General features: G+C 36.7%; 1 protein-coding gene across 1 annotated transcript in view; it reads left to right on the top strand.

Moving 5' to 3' along the window:
- ZBTB41 (zinc finger and BTB domain containing 41) overlaps positions 1 to 20,515 on the top strand; it is a 53,898-nt gene that overhangs the window by 14,958 nt on the left and 18,425 nt on the right. The window contains exons 3-5 of the mRNA XM_043999767.1: positions 6,913 to 7,120; positions 9,189 to 9,258; positions 16,353 to 16,500. Coding sequence (XP_043855702.1) covers positions 6,913 to 7,120; positions 9,189 to 9,258; positions 16,353 to 16,500 — 426 coding nt within the window. The remainder of the gene's footprint in view (positions 1 to 6,912; positions 7,121 to 9,188; positions 9,259 to 16,352; positions 16,501 to 20,515) is intronic.

Here is a 20,515-nt window from a genome sequence, read left to right as displayed (position 1 = left end):
CTCTTCATATCCTTTGAACATTTATCTCATAGGGAATGGCTCTTTGTTCTTGTAAATTTGAAACTGTTCTTATATATCTTGGATATAAAACCTTTATCAGAGAAACTTTCTGAAGAGATTTTTCTCCCTCTTAACTTTTTTCCGTTGCTGTATCCTTTTTGTTTGTACAAAAATCTTTGTACTTTTATGCAGTCAAAACCATCCACTTTTCCTTTCTGTGATCTCTGCCTCTGGTTTGTTTTTGAAGTCTTTCCTATTATTATCCATAGAGCTGAAATTTTTTTTCTTGTTTCTCTATTTTTTGTGTGATGTCACTCTTTACCTCTAAATTATGTATCCATTTGGAGCTTATTTTGATATGAAGTGAGATATTTTTCTGTGCCTAATTTCTATCAGATTGCTTTCCAAATTTCCCAACAATTTTTATTCAATAGTGAGTATTTTCCCCATGCTATGCTTGCTCCCTTCTCCTTCCGTCCTGTCCCCTCTGTTTCCCTTCCCTCTTTTTTCTTTCCTTTTCTCTCGCTTTTCTCCCTTTCCATCTTTCCCCTCCTCTCCCCTCACACCCCGTTTTTTAGCCTTCACTTTACTTGTCTAGTAAGCTGATTAGCCATTGGTTCAAAATTTTCCATCCTCTCCAGCCTTTATTTTATGTAATTTTCCTTTACTATGATTTTTTCCAAGGAATTTTCAGTTGCATTTACTTCATTACTCTCTTCTTATCTATCTAGTCTATTATTAATTTTTTTCTGATTCATGAGCTATGCCTTTGCTTTTATCTTATTTATTTTGTTCTCCTCATGAGTATAAAACTTATGAAGTATTCTTTTATATTTACTTTTTGTGATAGTGCCTTTGTAGATTTTACCTCCTGTTCCTTTTTCCTCCTATTATGCTTTTTGGAAATAGCAGTTTGTGAGGGAAGCAATGCTAGATGGAAACAGTGTGGGGTTGCAGACACTCATGAAGCCTGGCTGTATCTCCTCCTTACCATGATTAGTCTGCATTTTTAAGGCCATGCTATATTACCTTAGGGTTATAGTAAAAGGGTACTACTATATTATGGTAAAGTAGTACAGAGTTACTGATTAACCCTTTATCCCTCTGTCAGTTGCCATTGGGAACTTATACCTTCCTTCATGGCCCTAAATAATTCCTACATGCTCTTTGGTCTTTCCCCTTCCCATGGCCCCATAAATTCTGTATGATGGGTTATTAGATGTTCTTAGCATCTTGGACTTGGAGGATATAGGGATCAGCTGTCAGGATCTCTTCATGAGGAGAGGCCAACCCCATTTGACTTTCTAGTCTTCCCTCTCTCTGTATTCACTCATTTCCTTCTAAACCGATTGATTACTGTGCTCATCTTTTCTTGGCCAGGGCTTCTACACTTCCATCAAGTTATTGCCTTTTTCTCTCACATGGCTGGGTGAAATCAATTGTCTTCTGCCCCTTGTTGGGTTAGGGGAAAGGAAGGGAAGTTAAGACAGAGTCTGTTGCAGGAGGTGGTCTAGTAGGCAGAACCTTATTCAGAAGTCTCTGAGTTTATTTAGGGCTAAAGATGCTGAATAGGAGATCTTACATTTTTAGTTTCGTTGCTGTTTTTAATTCATGAAGTTTTTCCTTATGGGGGATTTCTTATCCTGTGGATTCAGTTTTAGTTGTTTGGTGCATCATTCTTTTCTTTTAAGATTTTGGGGTTGGAGAGTTTTACAGGCAGCAACTCTTCCACCTGCCTGTAGCCATAGAAAAGAAAGTAAAGACTGATTAGAAAGGTAGGAAGAAACCCTTGAAAGTGTGGTGTCTGAAATTAATGGAGAAAATATTCAGTAGAAGATAATAACACTCTACAAGGCAGGCCATGGCAAATGGAGAAGAGCTGAGCTAGCTCACATCCTATGGCCTCAGTTATCTCATGGAGTGACATATGAAACTATGCTGATAAGGCAAGGAATGAGGTGTGGTAACAAAGGTCCTAAAGTCATTGAAGAAATTTAGATTGTAATCTATAGGTCTATTTATAAAGATTGAGAGGATAACTAGCAATAAGGATTTTTTTTGGGGGGGCAGGGCAATGAGGGTTAAGTGACTTGCCCAGGGTCACACAGCTAGTTTCAAGTGCCTGAGGTTGGATTTGAATTCAGGTCCTCCTGAATCCAGGGCTGGTGCTTTATTGTGCCACCTACCTGCCACCATAAGGATTGTTAGACTTTGAACTTTAGGAGAAAAATATTGGGGAAGGGAATAGATGTTGCCAGAAAAAAATATTTTGGAAGCAACATTAGGGAATAAGGAGCACATCAACCTCCTTTCCTGGCATTGTGAATTAGAGAGTATGTGTGGCTTCTGTTGAAGGGGGAGGTACAATTGGCATCATATTTTCAAGGGAAATCCAGGTGTCCTGAAAGTGAAGTGATCAATGAATAGCTTCAGAATATAGAGAATTTCTTTAAGAATAGATGATTATGGGGCATTAGGTGGTGCAGTGGACAAAGCACTGACCCTGGATTCAGGAGGACCTGAGTTCAAATCTGACCTCAGATACTTGATACTAGCTGTGTGACCCTGGGCAAGTCACTTAACCCTCATTGCCTCATGCAAAAAAAAAAAAAAAAAAGAATGGATGATTATAAAGTTAGAGGGGGTTAGAAGGTGGATTTGACCTGAATTAGTCCTGAGGATGAAGAGTAGAATGACTGTGAAAGATTGGGGATTCAGAACCATAGTTAGGGCATGCACTTTGCTCCAGGGTGATTAAATTAGAGAACTGAAAGCACTGAAAAGATTGAAGGTAGATTGAAATAGACTGTTGCCAATGAAGGGTGGGGGGAAGGTTGTTTAGTAGGTACAAATTAGCTTATGGATGAACTTGTAAAATTACCTGTCCCCAGTGTTTTCTAAAGGTTACTTTCTAGAGGAGGACTTCTTGTGGTCTGTGAACTTAAAACAAAACAAAAAGTGTGTGTGTGTGTGTGTGTGTGTGTGTGTGTGTGTAGCCAAATTCTTTTTTTTTAATTAAATTTTTTTTCCAATTACATGTAAAGATTTTTTTTTTGAGCTCCAAGTTTTTCTCCTACTCTCCCTTCCCTCACTCCTCCCAATGCTAGTAAGCAATCTGATATAGGACATACATTACAATCATGTTAAAACATATTTCCACATTAGTTGTGTTGTAAGAGAAGAATCAGAACAAAATGGGAAAAAAACACAAGAAAGAATAAACAGTAACAACAACAACAACAACAAAGCAACAACAAAAGTGAAAAAAGTATACTTCAATCTGCATTCAGACTCCATAATTCTTTTTCTGAATGTGGAGAGCATTATCCACCATGAGTTTTTTGGCATTGTCTTGAAGCATTGTATTGCTGAGAAGAGTTAAATCCATTATAGTTGATCATCACACAGTGTTGCTGATACTATATACGATGTTCTCTTGGTCCTGCTCATTTCACTCAGTATCAATTCATGTAAGTCTTTCTAGGTTTTTCTGATATCGGTCTACTTATTTCTTACAGCATAACAGTATTCTATTACATTCATATACCACAACTTGTTTAGCCATTCCCCAATTGATGGGGATCACCACAATTTCCAATTCTTTGCCACCATAAAAAGAGCAGCTATAAATATTTTCATACATGTGGGTCCTTCTCCCTTTTTTTTTTTTTTTTTTTAGTGAGGCAATTGGGGTTAAGTGACTTGCCCAGGGTCACACAGCTAGTAAGTGTTAAGTGTCTGAGGCCGGATTTGAACTCAGGTACTCCTGACTCCAGGGCTGGTGCTTTATCCACTGCGTCACCTAGCTGCCCCTCCTTCTCCCTTTTTTAATGATTTTTTTTTGGGGGGGGGGGATATAGACCTAGTAGTGGTATTGCTGGGTCAAAGGGTATGCATAGTTTTATAGCCTTTTGGGCTTGGTTCCAAATTGTTCTTCAGAATGGTTGAATCAGTTCACAACTCTACCAACAGTGCATTAGTGTTCCAATTTTCCCACATCATCTCCAACATTTATCATTTCCCTTTTTTGTCATATTACCCAATTAGATAGGTGTGAGGTGGTAACTTAGAGTAGTTTTAATTTGGATTTCTCTAATCAGTAGTGATTGAGAACATTTTTTCATATGGCTGTATATAGCTTTAATTTCTTCATCCGAAAACTGCCTGTTCATATCCTTTGACCATTTCTCAATTGGGTAATGATGTGTTGTTCTTTTATATTTGATTCAGTTCTCTATATATTTTAGAAATGAGGCCTTTATCAGAAACACTGTCTGGGTTTTTTTGTTTTTGTTTTTGTTTTTGTTTTTTTTTGCGGGGCAATGGGGGTTAAGTGACTTGCCCAGGGTCACACAGCTAGTAAGTGTCAAGTGTCTGAGGCTGGATTTGAACCCAGGTACTCCTGAATCCAGGGCCGGTGCTCTATCCACTGCGCCACCTAGCTTCCCCCCCCCCTTTTTTTTTTCAGAAACACTGTAAAAATTGTTTCCCAGCTTTCTTCTTTCCTTCTAATCTTGTTTGCATTGGTTTTGTTTGTGCAAAACCTTTTTAATTTAATGTAGTCAAAATGATCCACTCTGCATTTCATAATGTTCTCTATTTCATCTTTGGTCTTAAATTCTTCCCCTCTCCATAGATCTAACAAGCAAACTATTTTTTTTCCTTTTCTAATTTGCCTATGGTATCACCCTTTATGTCTAGATCATGTATCCATTTTTACTTTACTTTGTACAGTGTAAGATTTTGGGCCATGCCTAGTTTCTGCCATACTATTTTCCAGTGTTCCCAGCAGTTTTTTTTTTTGTGGGGCAATGGGGGTTAAGTGACTTGCCCAGGGTCACACAGCCAGTAAGTGTCAAGTGTCTGAGGCCGGATTTGAACTCAGGAACTCCTGAATCCAGGGCCGGTGCTTTATCCACTGCGCCACCTAGCCGCCCCATTCCCAGCAGTTTTTATCAAATAGTGAGTTCTTATCCTGGAGGCTAGAATCTTTGGGTTCATCAAATAGGAGATTGCTATATTCATTTACTGCTGTGTCTTGTGTGCCTATCCTATTCCACTGATCCACTGCTCTTTCTTGGTCAGTACCAAATAGGTTTTGTTTTTTTTTTTTGGTGAGGCAATTGGGGTTAAGTGACTTGCCTAGGGTCACAGAGCTAGCAAGTGTTAAGTGTCTGAGGTCGAATTTGAACTCAGGTCCTCCTGACTTCAGGGCCGGTGCTCTATCCATTGCGCCACCTAGCTGCCCCAGTACCAAATAGTTTTGATGGTTGCTGCTTTATAATGTAGTTTTAGATCTGGTACAGTTAGGCCACCTTCCTTTGCATTTTTTTATTAATTCCCTTGATATTCTTGACCTTTTGTTCTTCCATATGAATTTTGTTAGTATTTTTTCTAGCTCTATGAAATAATTTTTGGTAGTTTGATTGGTATGGCCCTGAATAAGTAAATTATTTTAGGTAAAATTGTCATTTTTATTATATTAGCATGGCCTACCCATGAGCGATTTATAGTTTCCATTTGTTTAGATTTTATTTTATTTGTGTGAAAAGTGTTTTGTAATTGTATTCATATAGTTCCTGGGTTTGCCTTGTCAGGTAGACTCCAAAATATTTTGTATTGTGTACAGTTATTTTAAATGGAATTTCTCTTTCTATGTCTTGCTGCTGGATTTTGTTGGTCATATATAGAAATGCTGATGATTTATGTGAGTTTATTTTATATCCTGCAACTTTGCTAAAGTTGTTAATTCAAGTAGTTTTTTAGTTGATTCCTTAGGATTCTCTAAGTTATACCATCATATCATCTGCAAAGTGATAGTTTTGTTTCTTCATTGCCTATTTTAATTACTTCATTTTCTTTTTTTTCTCTTATTGTTAAGGCTAATATTTCTAGTACAATATTGTGTGTAGCCAAATTCTAATACAATTGGTTGGTTTTGTAATGTTATATACTTTATTTTATGCATTTAAAAACATTCTGGGAAGGGGTCCATGACAGAAAAGAGCTTAAGAACTTTTCTTTTAGAGTATCCTTTGCGGGGTGGCTAGGTGGTGCAGTGGATAAAGCACTGGCCCGGAAGTCAGGAGTACCTGAGTTCAAATCTGGCCTCAGACACTTGACACTTACTAGCTGTGTAACCCTGGGCAAGTCACTTAACTCCCATTGCCCCGCTAAATAAATAAATAAATAGATAGATAGATAGATAGATAGATAGATAGATAGATAGATAGATAGATAGAGTATCCTTTGTAGTTATATGTATAGAAAGAAGGAACAATGAATTTAATTTTTAATTAAACTTAAGTGATGAATAAAACTTTGATGAAAGTTGGCTTTCAATCAGCTTACCTTTTATTTCATATCAAGGAATTCATTGGGAGAACAGTTAGGTAGTCCACAAATTTCCCCCAACCTTAGTGTTTTGCTTGTCATTGAATATGAATGTCTTTTTCTTTTAACTCTTATGCTTTTGTTTGTGTTTGGGGGGGAGGGGAGGGGGGCGATGGGGGTTATGGGAAGGGAAGTATGTGGAGAGGTTCAGTGTTAAATGCTTGAGATTTGCCAAAGGTAAAGATGATATTTTTTTGTTAGTGTCTAACTTAATGTAATGAGAGGACACATGATGTAAAAAGCATGATTAAAGAAAGAAGGCCTCAAAGCCAGGAAGGCTTGGATTCAATTTAACCTCTTGGTTCTCTAAGTAACTAAGATTTAAGTTAGGGGAGGTGCTGACTTGCATTGAGAGAGAGTATTTTGTCATCTGTCAGTTTCTTCACCAGGAGGTTCCTTACTAATGAAATTATAAGTCGCCCCTTGAATATGTTATTTTTAAAATTTACAAATCAAAATAAATCTCAAATTCTTTGTAGTAAATTTGATAAATTAATTCTAGTCTCCCTTTTTTTATAGGAAAGTATGAAAGTCACACTCGGGTTCACACAGGTGAGAAGCCCTTTGAGTGTGATATTTGTCATCAGCGTTATTCAACAAAATCTAACCTAACTGTTCACAGAAAGAAGCATAGTAATGAAACAGAATTTCATAAAAAGGAACACAAATGCCCTTATTGTAATAAACTTCATGCAAGTAAGAAGACTCTAGCTAAACATGTTAAGAGGCAAGTATTGATTTTCTTACTATAATTTATTGTTTTAAAAAATGGTTATCTATGTGTAAATTTTCCAGGCGTACCAAAAAAAAACCCAAAACAAAACTGTGTGTGTGTGTGGGGGTAAAGATCTTTGATTTCACTTGAATAAGGAGCTCCCTTTGTATAAACTCCTGCCACCAATGCATATTTCTAACTGCGTGTAAGGGGCAGTTAGTTGATGCAGAATATTGAATGCTGGTCTTGGAGTCAGGAAGTTGTTGTTCATCCATGAACAACTCTTCCTGACTCCATTTTAGAGTTTGTTTGTTTATTTGTTTTTGGCAGAGATACTTGAATTGTTTGCCATTTCCTTTTCCAGCTTATTTTACAGAAGAGGAAACTGAGGCAAACAGGGTTAAGTGACTTGCCCAAGGGTCACACAGCTAGTAAAGTGTCTGAGGCTAGATTTTAGCTCATGAAGGTGAGTCTTCCTGATTCTAAGTACAGTGCTCTATCTACTATACCACCTGTCTTCCAGGAGTTAGTAAGACCTGAATTCAAATATGGCCTTTGACATTTAGTAGCAAGTAATCCAGGGCAACCAGCTGGTACTGTGGATAGAACACTGGCCCTGAAGTTGGGAGGACCTGAGTTCAAATCTCACCTCAGACATGTACTAGATATGTGACCCTGGGCAAGTCACTTAACCCCAATTGCATTAAAACATCTGAGGCCATCTCCAGTCTTCCTGCTAGATATGTTGCCACTGGACTCAGATGGCTCTGTAGGAAAGAGTGGGGTTGGTGACCTTTCACAGCCCTCCCTCACTTAAATCCAATTCAGTGCAAGACATGACATCACCCTGATGTTATGGTCCTCTTTGAGAATGAAGGACAAACAACAACAGCTTAATTTCTACCTCACTTTCCTGAATTATAAAATGGGGACAGTAATAGCACCATGCCACCTAGAGTTGCGAAAATCAAATGAGATAGTATTTGTAAAGTGCTTAGCATAGCGCCCGGCACATAGTAGATGCTTAATAAATGCTCTTTCCCTTCTCTGATAACTCAGTGTACTCACTGATTAAGGGATTTGTTCATGGTCACACAACTAGTGTAGATCAGAAGCAAGACTTAAACCCAGGTTATTCTGATTCTTAGACTAGTCCTCTGTCCTCTACAACATACTGTATCTTTGTATATGTATGAGTCTTTGTATAAATGAAATTTGAAAGGATGGAGCAGAAAGACTGATTGAATCCTGATGCTTTTACTTATCTTTAATTCATGTGGCTGTGATATTGAAATGTAGTTTGTTGATATTGAAACAGAACTTTTGGCCTGTGATATATGGAAATAATATAAAGTAGTAGTAGCAACTAATATTTATATATGGCTTACTATGTGTTATTATCATATACTATTGTCCCCATTTTACAGATGGGAAAACTGAGGCAAGCAGGTTAATGACTTGCCTACAGTCACATTTTTGGTTAATCCCATTTGGGGTTTTTCTTGGTAAAGATACTGGAGTGGTTTGTCATTTCCTTCTTCAGCTTATTTTACAGATGAGGAAACTGGAGCAATCAGGTTAAAGTGACTTGCCCAGGGTCACACATCTAGTAAGTTTCTGAGGCCAGATTTGAACTTAGGTGTTCCTGACTATAAGCCTGGTGCTCTATCTATTGCACCACCTAGCTCTTCTCACTAGTTTTACAAAAATGAAATAGTCCCAGCTCTCAAGGAGTTTATATTCTATTCATATTCATGATTTTTTTTGTTTGTGGTTATCCTGAGAACAGTAATGTGAACTGATCAAGTATCCTATAAGATGATGTTTGATCACAGCAGATTTTCTTTTATTTAGCTCGTTCATTGGTTCATATAAAATATTAGTTTTATGTGTTTTCCCTTTAACATATATAAAATGAGGTGTGACTACATTAAAATTTTATTAAATACTAATATGCATGCATATATTTTGAGTGAGGAATCAGTCCTTGATTCCCTTTGATCATTAAGTATATAATATGATTCGCAAATTTTGATAAAGGATATAACCTATCCAGAATATCCTTGTTTTTCCATTGTAGATTTCATCCTGAGAATGCGCAGGAATTTATTTCCATCAAGAAGACTAAGAGTGAAAGTTGGAAATGTGATGTAAGGAGCTTATTTTTTTCTTACTTTAAAAATAAAAAGCAGCTATGCTATATACTTCCCTTTGGGAGCAGTAAGATAACTAGATCTTAAAATTTTTTTTATTATTATTTTATTATTTTCCAGTTACATATTACATATAAGGATAGTTTTCAACTCTTGTTTTCACTGGATTTTTAGTTCCAAATTTCCACCCCCCCACCCCCACCTTCCTTTCCTCCTCCCCAAGACAGAAAGCAGTCTGATATAGGTTGTATATGTACAATCACATTAAACATATTTCTACATTAGTCGTCTTGTGAAAGAAGAATCAGAGCACAAAGGGAAAACCTCAAACAAGAAGGGGAAAAAAAACCAGTCCAAAAGTATAAACAGTATGGTTCAATCTGCATTCATAATTCACAGTTCTTTTTTTCTGGATGCTAACTAGATCTTTTAAACAGAAATATTCTTCCAGGAATATGCTATGGTTTTGAATCTTAAAAACACCACTTTGAGGAATCAGAGTTGCAGATGACACAATGGGGAATGGAGGGGATATTATTGAGATACTGTATAATCAGAAAAATTGGTGGCCAGGAATAGATAGCCCAAGTACTCCATTGTTCCACAAAATAGATAGACTTAGAGGAAGGCATGTTAGATCCTTTGTGGAAGATTTATTGAAGGATACAGACAAGAATTACACAGGATGAGATGGTATGGATAGATGGTGATTTTCATTACTGAAAGGAGCACTCACATTAAAGAGATAGACCCATTGAAGTACTGAAAAGCAAGGTAGCAAAGTCAGAACATCGTGTGTGGTTCTGTGATTCATTGAGACTTTATCAAAATAATAAGCATAAATTATTTAATAACTATTCAAATGAAATGATATTTATCAGTTGGTTTATAGACATTAAGTGCCAACACTGTTAAGCCTTGGGGATACAAAGAAAGGCAAAAGACAGTCCCTGCCTTTAAGGAACGCATAGTCTGTTGGTTTTTTTGTTGTTGTTTTTTTGGTGAGGCAGTTGAGGTTAAGTGACTTGCCCAGGGTGACACAGCTAGTAAGTGTCAAGGGTCTGAGGCCAGATTTGGACTCAGGTCCTCCTGAAGCTATCCACTGCGCCACCTAGCTGCCCCAGGAACGCATAGACTGACAAGTGAAACAACATGCAAACAGACAAGCTTTATATAGGAGAAATTGGAAATAATCAACACAGGGAAGGTACTTGGGGGATTGGGAAAGATTGGGCAGGATGTTTTCTGGAGCTTGAAAAAAGCCAGGAAAGTCAGGAGGTGGAGATGAAGTAGAGCATGCCAGGCATGGGGGACAGCCAGTGAAAATGCACTAGTAGCAAGGTAATTTTTGTTGTTAAAGAAACAGCAAGTAAGGCAGTGTCTGTCACTGAATCACAGAGTATATGTATGTAAGGGAGAAGACGACTAGAAACATGAAGGCGGGGGAGCGGCAAGTTGTGAAGTACTTTGAATGTCAAAAAGGATTTTATTTTTTATTCTAAAGTGGGAATCTTGTGGGTAAATAAATTGTAGTTCAGGTATGGGGTGATGATGAAGACCTGCCTGCATTAATTAGAGTGGTGACTGTCAGAAGAGACAAGGGAATCTGCCCTAGTTGCCTATTACAATTTATATTTTCTTTGCAGTTCCTACAGTGGGTAGTCATAAAGCATGTAAGAAGTACAAACACCCAGGAGCCAGATGGATTTAATGATGGATAATGGAAACCACATTTCACCTGTCTTGGCTTCATCATTTGACCTCTAGGACTTGGATTCCTCATTTGTGAAACAATAATTATAGCTGACATTTACATACTGCCTTATGATTTACAAAGTGCTTTGCAGACATAATTCATTATATTCTCAAAATATTCTTGTGAAATAGTTGCTGTTATCCCCATTTTATAGATAAAGAAACAGGCTTATAATTGTTAGCTTTCAGTTTAACCTTTAAGTGAGTTGTCCTAGGCTACTAAAAGTATGAAGCAGAATATGAGAGGTTTTCCTTACTTCAAGGCCGACACTTCTACAAAATCCCCAGGATTAATGACAATAATTATAATGTAATGATAATGATACTTGTAAAGTGCTTTGTAAAGCTTAAAAGTGCTATATAAATGTTAGTTAACAGTAATAGCTAGCAAGCATTTACTTTTAAGCTTTGCAAAGTACTTTACATGTTTTCTCATTAGATCCTCAATCCTGTGAGGTAGGTATTATTCCCATTTTATAGATGAGACAGAGATGTTAAATGTTTTGCCCAGGATAATGAAGCTAATGTCTGAATCAGAATTGTAGGTTTTCATGATTTGGGGTCCAGTACTTTATGCCTAAGTAATGGTCGTCCAACTTTTGCTTAAAAATGAAAATTATTAGACAAACTCCAGTTAGGCAAAACTTACTCTACCCTGAAATAGGTGATTACACGATTCACTCTGATTGTTGGGGTGTTTTATCTTAGAGCAACCCTATATCTGCCTCTTTATTCCTTATTCAAGTTGCTCCTCATTCTGTCCTTTGAGGCCATGTTGAATACATTTTTTCTCTCATCCACATGACTGTTCTTCAGCTTCTTGGGGTGGCTATCATGCTACCCCTAGTCATCTTCCTACTGAATATCCCCTGACAAGAACTTGAGGTCATTCACCATCCTGGTTACTCTCTGTCATGCTCTCCAGCTTATCATTATCCATTCTACAATGGCGGCACAGTTGAGCACAGTACTGCAGATCAGGTCCAGTCATGGCAGACTACAGCCCACATATTACCTCATTATTGGAAGCTATATCTCTTTTAATGCAGAGCTTGAGAGAGCCTTAAAAAGAGAGAGAGACACACACACACACACAGACTGACTTAGCCTTTTTGTCTTACTGCTTACTCATTTTGGGCTTGTAGTTCACTGACTTTTTCAGATGAACCTATTGTAGCACCCATGATTCCTCCATCTTATATTTTTAAAGGTGATTTTTAGTCTCATTATATGATTTGAAATTTACTAGAAATAAATGTACTTTTATTTTATTTGGCTTGGTTCTCCTTCTGTATGTCCTGCTGCTCCTACCTACTAACAAGGCTTGGCACTCTTCTGTGCTGTTTTGTTTAGTGATCTCTTCAATTCCTAGGAATTCAGTTATCATCTCTGCACTGATGATTCCCATATTTACTTATACAGCCTTAATCTCTTTTATCTCTAGTCTTGTATCTCCTACTGCCTATTAAATGTCCTGAACTGGTTGTCCTGCAGACATTTTAACCTCAGCGCGTCTAAAACTTAGAATCTTTCCTCTCAAACCCTCTCCTCTTCCAAATTTTCCTACTGCATTATCATCTAGGCTTGCAAACTTAGTTTCTTTCTTGACTTCTCTCCTTCAGTCTCTTTACAGTCTATTGCTTAGTCCTGTTGATTCTACCTTTATAACATTTTTCATTTAAAAATACCCTCTCCCCTCTGATATTGCTACCACCTTGGTGCTGGCCCTTATTACTTTATTTCTGCACTATTACAATATCCTGCAGATGGGTTTCCCTGCCACAGTGATCCTCTTTAAGTGTATCATATTATTCCTGTACTCAATAAACTCCAGAAACTCCATTTCTCCTCTGGATCAAACATAAAATCCCTTGTTGACATTCAAAGATCCTCATAACTCTTTCTCCTACTTTTTTTCCATCTTCTTACACCTTACTTTTTTCTATTCTATTCTCTGTGATCCAGTGACACTGGCCTCCTTTTTATTCCTCAAATAAGACACTATCTTCCCACTTGTGTATTTTCACTGGCTGTTTCTCAATGCCTGGAATTTTCTCCCTTTTCATCTCTCTCTCCTGTCTTCCCTGAATTCCTTAAAATTTCACAACCTACAGGAAGCCTTTCCCAATTACCTTAATTCCAATGCTCTCTGTCTTTTAATTATCTCCAATTTATCCCTTATGCAGTTTGTTTGTATATGGTTGTTTACATGTTGTCTCCCCCTTTAGAGTTGCTTTTGTATTCCCATTGCTTAGCCCAGTGCCTGGCACATAGTAGATGCTTAATAAATGCTTGTTGACTAACTGATCTTTTAACTTGACCCAATCATTTAAATTCTGACTCTGGCATCCTTTGTGTTAGCAGTGGATGACAGAGTTAGGATTCATAAAGGACCTGTCAGACAAGAACATTTGTCTCAGTCTTCCACAATATCTATCTCACCTGTGTTCTCTATTTTGTCTTGCTTCAGACTTAAATTAACTTTCACCTGATCTGTTTATTAAATTAGCCTCCCATATACTGGTGATCTATTAATCTCCTAAATGTAAAGCTTTCATCACTCCTTTGCTTAAAAATCTTCAGTGACTTCCAACTGTCTCGTAAATAAAGTCTAAATTCCCTGACTTGGCATTTAAAGCTTAATATAGTCTTACTATAGTATGCCTTTTTACCCTTATCCTATTCCTGATACTCTTTTTTTTTTTTTTGTGAGGCAGTTGGGGTTAAGTGACTTGCCCAGGGTCACACAGCTAGTGTCAAGTGTCTGAGACCAGATTTGAATTCAGGTCCTCCTGAATCCAGGGCCAGTGCTTTATCCACTGTGCCACATAGCTGCCCCTGATATTCTCTTATGTACTCTCCAAATTGAACTACTACTTATGCTATAAGTAAATCTCAGTTTTTTTCCTCTCCTCCTTTCTTCATACTGTTCTCTGGGGCTGCTGGGTGGTTTAGTGAATAGAGCACTGGCCCTGATATTAGAAGGACTTGAGTTCAAATCTTACCTCAGACACTTACTAGCTTGTGTGACCTTGGGCTGGTCATTTAGCCCCAATTGCCTTAAACATCTGGGGCCATTTCCAGTCGTCCTGTTATATATCTTGCCACTGGACTCAGATGGCTCTGGAGGAAAAAGTGAAGTTGATGACTTTGCACAGCCCTCCCTCACTTAAATCCAATTCAGTGCAAGTCATTACATCATCCTGATGTCATGGTCCTCTTTGAGAATGAAGGACAAACAACAACAATACTATTCTCTATTATCTATGGTGTTTTTTTTTCTCATACTTTTCCCTGTGTCTGGAATTCTGATGCCTCTATCCCTGCTTGTGGAAAAGCTATTTGTCTTTCTAGGTCAAATTAAAATGCCACCTCCACGAAGCTCTTCATTCTTTCAGTTCAGTATCTCTTTCTCTTTTGAAATTTCATATCAGGTTTATTTGTACCTTTTTTGTGTGCCAGTATCCTAACTATACTTTGTGTGGGTGGGTGTGTATAGACACGTACATGTATAGTATATAATATTTTCTGCTATATTTTATCATATATGTGTGTACGTAATACTTTGTGTTATAGTTATCTGTGTACATGTCCCATTTCTCTTGATTGTTTCTTGACACCTGTGTCTTAACACCTATCACAGTGTCTTACACATAGGGAAAAAGAGAGTAATTAAACCTGTAATTTCAACAGCATACGGAAACTTCAGGTGAGAGAACACTCTTGATTAGTGCAGTTTGGTATGTTCTCTCCAACCTATAGTCTTAGTGAGTTACCTAGAGCACTGAAAGACTAGGCCATATCTAGTATGTGCTAGATATGGGATAAAGCCAATCCTTTCTGGCTTTGAGTCTAATTATTTATTGACATGGAGTATGCAATGATTTGTTGAATGAGTGAATATGTAGCATGACCTAAATCTAAAAGGAAATTCTGGGACTGACATTTAATTGCATTTCTTTTCTAATAACTTGGGGACTAAAGCTGTTAGCTTTGTCTAGCACTAGAGAAGATCATGTACAGACTTTATATTGGGCTCTTCAGAATAAGAGCATTTCTCTGGAAATGGAGTTATTAATTAAATCTGCATAAGATCAATCTTTTCTTCTGTAGCAGTCCTCTTAATTGCTCAAAATTTTGACTTCTTCCACACTTTAAGAAATCTTTTTTTTAAACCACTGAGTATTTGTTAAAAAAAAATTAAACAACAGGTTAAAACAGTTAGTGGTTTTGTCATAGTTACTTAAATAACTAGTCAGTCAGTAAACACTAATCATCTCTTTTGTGGCAGAACTAAGCATGCTGGTACAAAGGTAAAAAAGTCCCTGCCCTCCCCCCACAGTCTGATGGGGGAGACAACATGCAAACATCTATGTACAACAAGTTATATACAGGATGACAAAACTTATAATACACAGCAGGTTAAAAGAAGCAAGTAGGTGAAGCATTGGATTCTGGAGACTGGTGTCAGGGATACTTAAATTTAAATCCACACCAAGATTACTGGCTGTGTGACCTTGGGTTAATTACTTAACAACCATTTACTTCAGTTTCCTCAATGTAAAATGGGGAAAATAACAGGACCTACCTTGAAGAATGGTTCTGAATATTAAATATTTGTAAAGTACTTAGCACAATGACCTGGTACAAAATAAATTCTTTATAAATGCTTATTCCTTTTCCCCTTCCCAGAAGAAGTAATTTTTTTTTCATATTTCTGTTGGAAAGTCTCCAGGAATAAGTACATAAAATAGAGAAAATTCAATTCAGTAAGAAATTATTGAATTTCTGTGGCACTGTTCTAAGTATTGAACAAGTACACTAGAACACGTTTTGGTTTTTTCCCAGTTTCAAAGTAAAAGTAAAATAGACTTTCTCATGTTTTCCTCCATCAGTAAGATTCTGTTAATTTTGTACTTAATCCTTTGTAGTGGTTTAAAAATTTTTATCATTTTAATGGAAGGCAACATGATATAGTGGGTAGAAAGCTGGTCTCAAATGTCTTCAAGCCCAAATCTGACACATATTGGCTGTTTGATTCTGGGCAAAACACATAATTAGTCAGTGTTCTAGGCAACTCCGTTAGACTCTAAGTTGTTGACAGGGTATTAGATTTAGTAGGAGTTTTCTCACTCCGGAGTTTGTTATTGTAATGTAAACTCAGGTCCATTCCCTAACCTATCGTATAATAATTGCTCATTTGTATTATACTTTGTCTTTGATAACCTTTTCCATAGGAACTTAGACTGAAAAATGTATCTTGCTTATATCATGACTTGTTTTCTTTATGATTTAGTTTTGATTTCAGACTATTTTATTTGCAAATGTGTTTTTAGATTTGCAAGAAGTCATTTACCCGAAGACCACACTTGGAGGAGCATATGATTCTTCATTCTCAAGACAAACCTTTTAAGTGCACCTATTGTGAAGAGCATTTCAAATCACGATTTGCCAGGCTAAAACACCAAGAAAAGTTTCACCTGGGTATGTAAATCACTGTTAGTAAACAGGGATGTAAGCAGCAGCTAACATCTGAGTCACTGCTCCCTGATACTAGAAAAATATACTTTTGTTTTCTTTTTTTAAAAAAACAATTATTTTGTATTTTTTCTTAAATGACATGTAAAAACAATTTTAACATTTTTTTCAAATTTTGAGTTCCAAATTCTCTCCCTCTGTCCCTTTCCCCCTTAGAAGGCAAGCAGTTTGACATAGGTTATGCATGTGCAGTTATACAAAACAAATTTCCATGTAAGTTGTGCTGTGAAGGAAAATATAGACAAAAAATCTCAAGAAAAATAAAGAAAGAAGTGTGCCTTGATTTGCATTTAGACTCTATCACTTCTTTCCCTTGCAATGGATAGCATTTTTCATCATAAGTCTTTCAGAATTGTCTTGGATCATTGTATTGCTGGAAATAGCTAAGTTATTTACAGTTGATCATCATATAATATTGCTCTTATTGTATACAATGTTCTTCTGGTTCTGTTCATTTCACTTTGCATCAGTTCATGTAGGTCTTTCCTGTTTTCTTCTGAGAGCATTCTGTTTGTTTCTTATAGCACAATAGTATTCCATTACAATCATCTATAACGACTTGTTCAGCCACTCCCCAATTGATGGATATCCCCTCAATTTCCACTTTTTTGGCACCACTAAATGAGCCGCTATAAATATTTTCATACATAAAGGTTCTTTTCACTTTTTGTCTCTTTTGGATACAGACCTCATGGTGATACTGCTTAGTCAAAGGGCATGGATGGTTTTATAGCCCTTTGGGCATAGAAGAATAATATACTTTAGTGCATTAGTGGATTTATAAGTTCATAGATTTAGGTCATTCTACCACCAGCACAGATTGCAACTTGTTCATACTTCCTGATCTTCCTGATTCTTTATTGATGTCTTGTTGATCCTCTTCCATAGACTTTCTAAGGAAATTCCACCTTACTAAAAGTTTTTTTATAGTTCTATTTACATTTTATAGGTAGTGAGGGAGCCCTTTAACTGTTCATCTGCTGTCTCTTGCAATTTGTTTTGGTATTTTTTCACATTAATTTTGTAAATAAGTCAGAAATTTAAATGACAGTTTGGTTATTTTATTTGCTAAGGTTAATTGAAGCCAGTACTTATTAGTTTATTGGGAGTTGTGTCTCCAGTTGAGTAGGATTGGTAATGCAGTATTTCAAGGAACTCATTTTTCCTATAGTTTTGTACTAGTGCAGCAAATTGGAACCCCTCTAAGCTTTTGTATTCTGTTCAGCTTTTGCACATGTCTATAAAAATCCTTTAGAGGTTGTACCCTTGGGCAGAAGGCCTTTCTCATAAATATCAATATTACTCTTAGATTGTACATCTTCTTTTTTACTTAATATAAATAGGGACCTTTTTTGCTTATACTTGTTTATTCTTGAACAATGATTTAATGCTATGTTTCACATGTAAATCATTATTGGTAACATCCTACATCCTTTTTACATGTCTACCACAAATCTTTCAGTTGCTTTTTGGGTCATTTGTTATTCTTCTGGAATGTTGATGTTAAAGTGATTGGTTTGTTTTCATCAAGCACTTTTCGGGTCCTTGACAGCAGTATATGTTCCTAAATAAAATCCAGACTGGTCTCTTTGTTCAGTTCTGATCTAGGTCATTGTCCTGTTGCAGCACCTGTCTAATATATATATATATACACTAATGGACTAACTGTTGTTTGCCATATGGCTGTATGCTATAATCTTGCTAATATATATATATATATATATATATATATATATATATATATATTTTATTTTTTTATTTTTTTATTTTTAGTGAGGCAGTTGGGGTTAAGTGACTTGCCCAGGGTCACACAGCTAGTAAGTGTTAAGTGTCTGAGGCCGGATTTGAATTCAGGTCCTCCTGAATCCAGGGCTGGTGCTCTATCCACTGTGCCACCTAGCTGCCCCTAATATATATTCTTAATTTATTCTCTCTACTTTGTGGGTGGCTTGAAGGCAATATGTGATATTTTGCCCTACTCTAGTATTATTAGGCAACAAGTTGCCAAGAACAATAGGCTGAATATTTGTAGTAAAGTGTCATTGAAAGCCCTTTATCATCTAGCCTTTTCCTATTTTTTCATTCTTTACCTCCCCTTCACATATTCTGCAGTGAAGTTGATGTAGGAGGTGAAAAAGGGGTTAACACCTAAGACCCAAACTCTAATTCAGATATGAGCTCTAAAAGGGATTCAGACCCCAGTTAATGGATAATTTACAAGTTAGGATGCTAGGTTCTCTTACCCACAGAAATCAGTACCCATAATGGGAACAGAGGGAGAAAGGCCATGAAGACCTGAAACTATAACAATGAAAAAAAATGACAGGCTATAGAAATTTAGACTAGAAATAAAAGAAAAATGAAGATGTTTTGAAACTGGCCATGGGAATCAGAAAGAGATGTGCAGAAAAGGCCAAATTTGTCCCCAGATTTACCTTATGACGGGTAAACCCCCAAAACAGACCAAAAAGGTACCCGCCTCGGGGGTTGGCTTAGGACCCCAGGAACTCCAAATTAGGATAAGCCCTCCCCTGTACCTCCCAAAGGTGAAGATTATTATAATGAGACTGATTATCAATTTATCTATACTATAAATATAACTGTTTTTTCTTTCACTATTTGAGAGATATCTTTCCACTTTTCTGGTTCTCTCCCTGTGGTCACCCACAGTATTGCAATAAAACTTGGGAAACCGAGTCACTGAGTCTTGTAATTCTTTTGAGATGACTCACGATTAATTTGACCTTTAATTCCATCCCACATCAAAGTGACACTGACCTTTTTATTGTTCCTCAGACAAGACACTGCATCACCCCTACTAAAGGCCCTCCTTCAAAAAGCCTTTCTCATTATTCCTTATTCTTATTGCCTCCTCTCTGAGATGATATCCAGTTTATCCTGTATGTATCTTGTTTAAAGTTGTTTGCATATTTTCTCCCATATTAGACAGAAAGCTCCTTGAGAGCAGAGACTGGTTTTCGTTTGTTTTGCCTTTCACCTTTCTTTGTATCCCCAGTGCTTTTATTAGCACGGTGCCTAGCACATACTAGGCCTTAATAAATGGTAGTTGATTAACAGTAATTGGGGAAAGGCTGATGAATTTTGTTTTTTTTTCCTTTAGTACTAGCAGAAATAATTTTAATGAAACATATTTAATTTACAGTCTTGATCTAAGTAAATGAAAATTTTAAAATCTTAAAACAAGCGGACTAACTCAAGTTAAGAGTTGGAATAGGCCTAAGAGCTTATTTAGCTCCTTCCTTATTGTTTAGATGAGGAAGCTGAGGTCTAGAGGTTAAATGACTTATTCAAGGCCTCACCGGTGACCAACAGGCAGGATTTAAAACCAGGTTCTTTGGTGCTTCGTGTAGCATTTCTTCAACTATACCGCATTTTAATCTTGCCTTCGGTAAAAAAGATTGTGCAGTTTGGAGTGGTGTTTTTGGATCTGATATTTTTTCAGCAATACAGTGATCCAAGACAGTTCCAAAGGACTCGTGATAAAAAATGCTATTCACTTCCAGAGAAAGAAGTGATGAGTATGAATGCAGATGGGAAGCATGCTATTTTTTACTATATTTTTGTGGGGTTTTTTTGTCTGTGTTTTCTTTCACAGCATGACTAATATGGAAATATATTTTGCATAATTGTGTGTGTATATATATATATATATATATATATATATATATATATATATATATATATATATATATATACACATACATACATATACCAAATTGCTTGCCGTCTTAGGGAGAAGGGAAGGAGTTAGTAACTCAAAAATTTTTTTAAAAAGTGTTAAAAATTGTTTTTACATGTAATTGGGAAAAAATATTTTTAAAAAGGCATTAAGGGGGCAGCTAGTTGGCGCAGTGGATAAAGCACCAGCCCTGGATTCAGGAGGACCCAAGATCAAATCCGTACATAGACACTTGACACTTACTAGCTTTGTGACCCTGGG

Source organism: Dromiciops gliroides, chromosome 4 (assembly GCF_019393635.1).
Source record: "Dromiciops gliroides isolate mDroGli1 chromosome 4, mDroGli1.pri, whole genome shotgun sequence".
Lineage (NCBI taxonomy): Eukaryota > Metazoa > Chordata > Mammalia > Microbiotheria > Microbiotheriidae > Dromiciops > Dromiciops gliroides.
The sequence above is the reverse complement of the archived record's forward strand: the minus strand, read 5'-3'. Positions and strand labels throughout refer to the sequence as shown.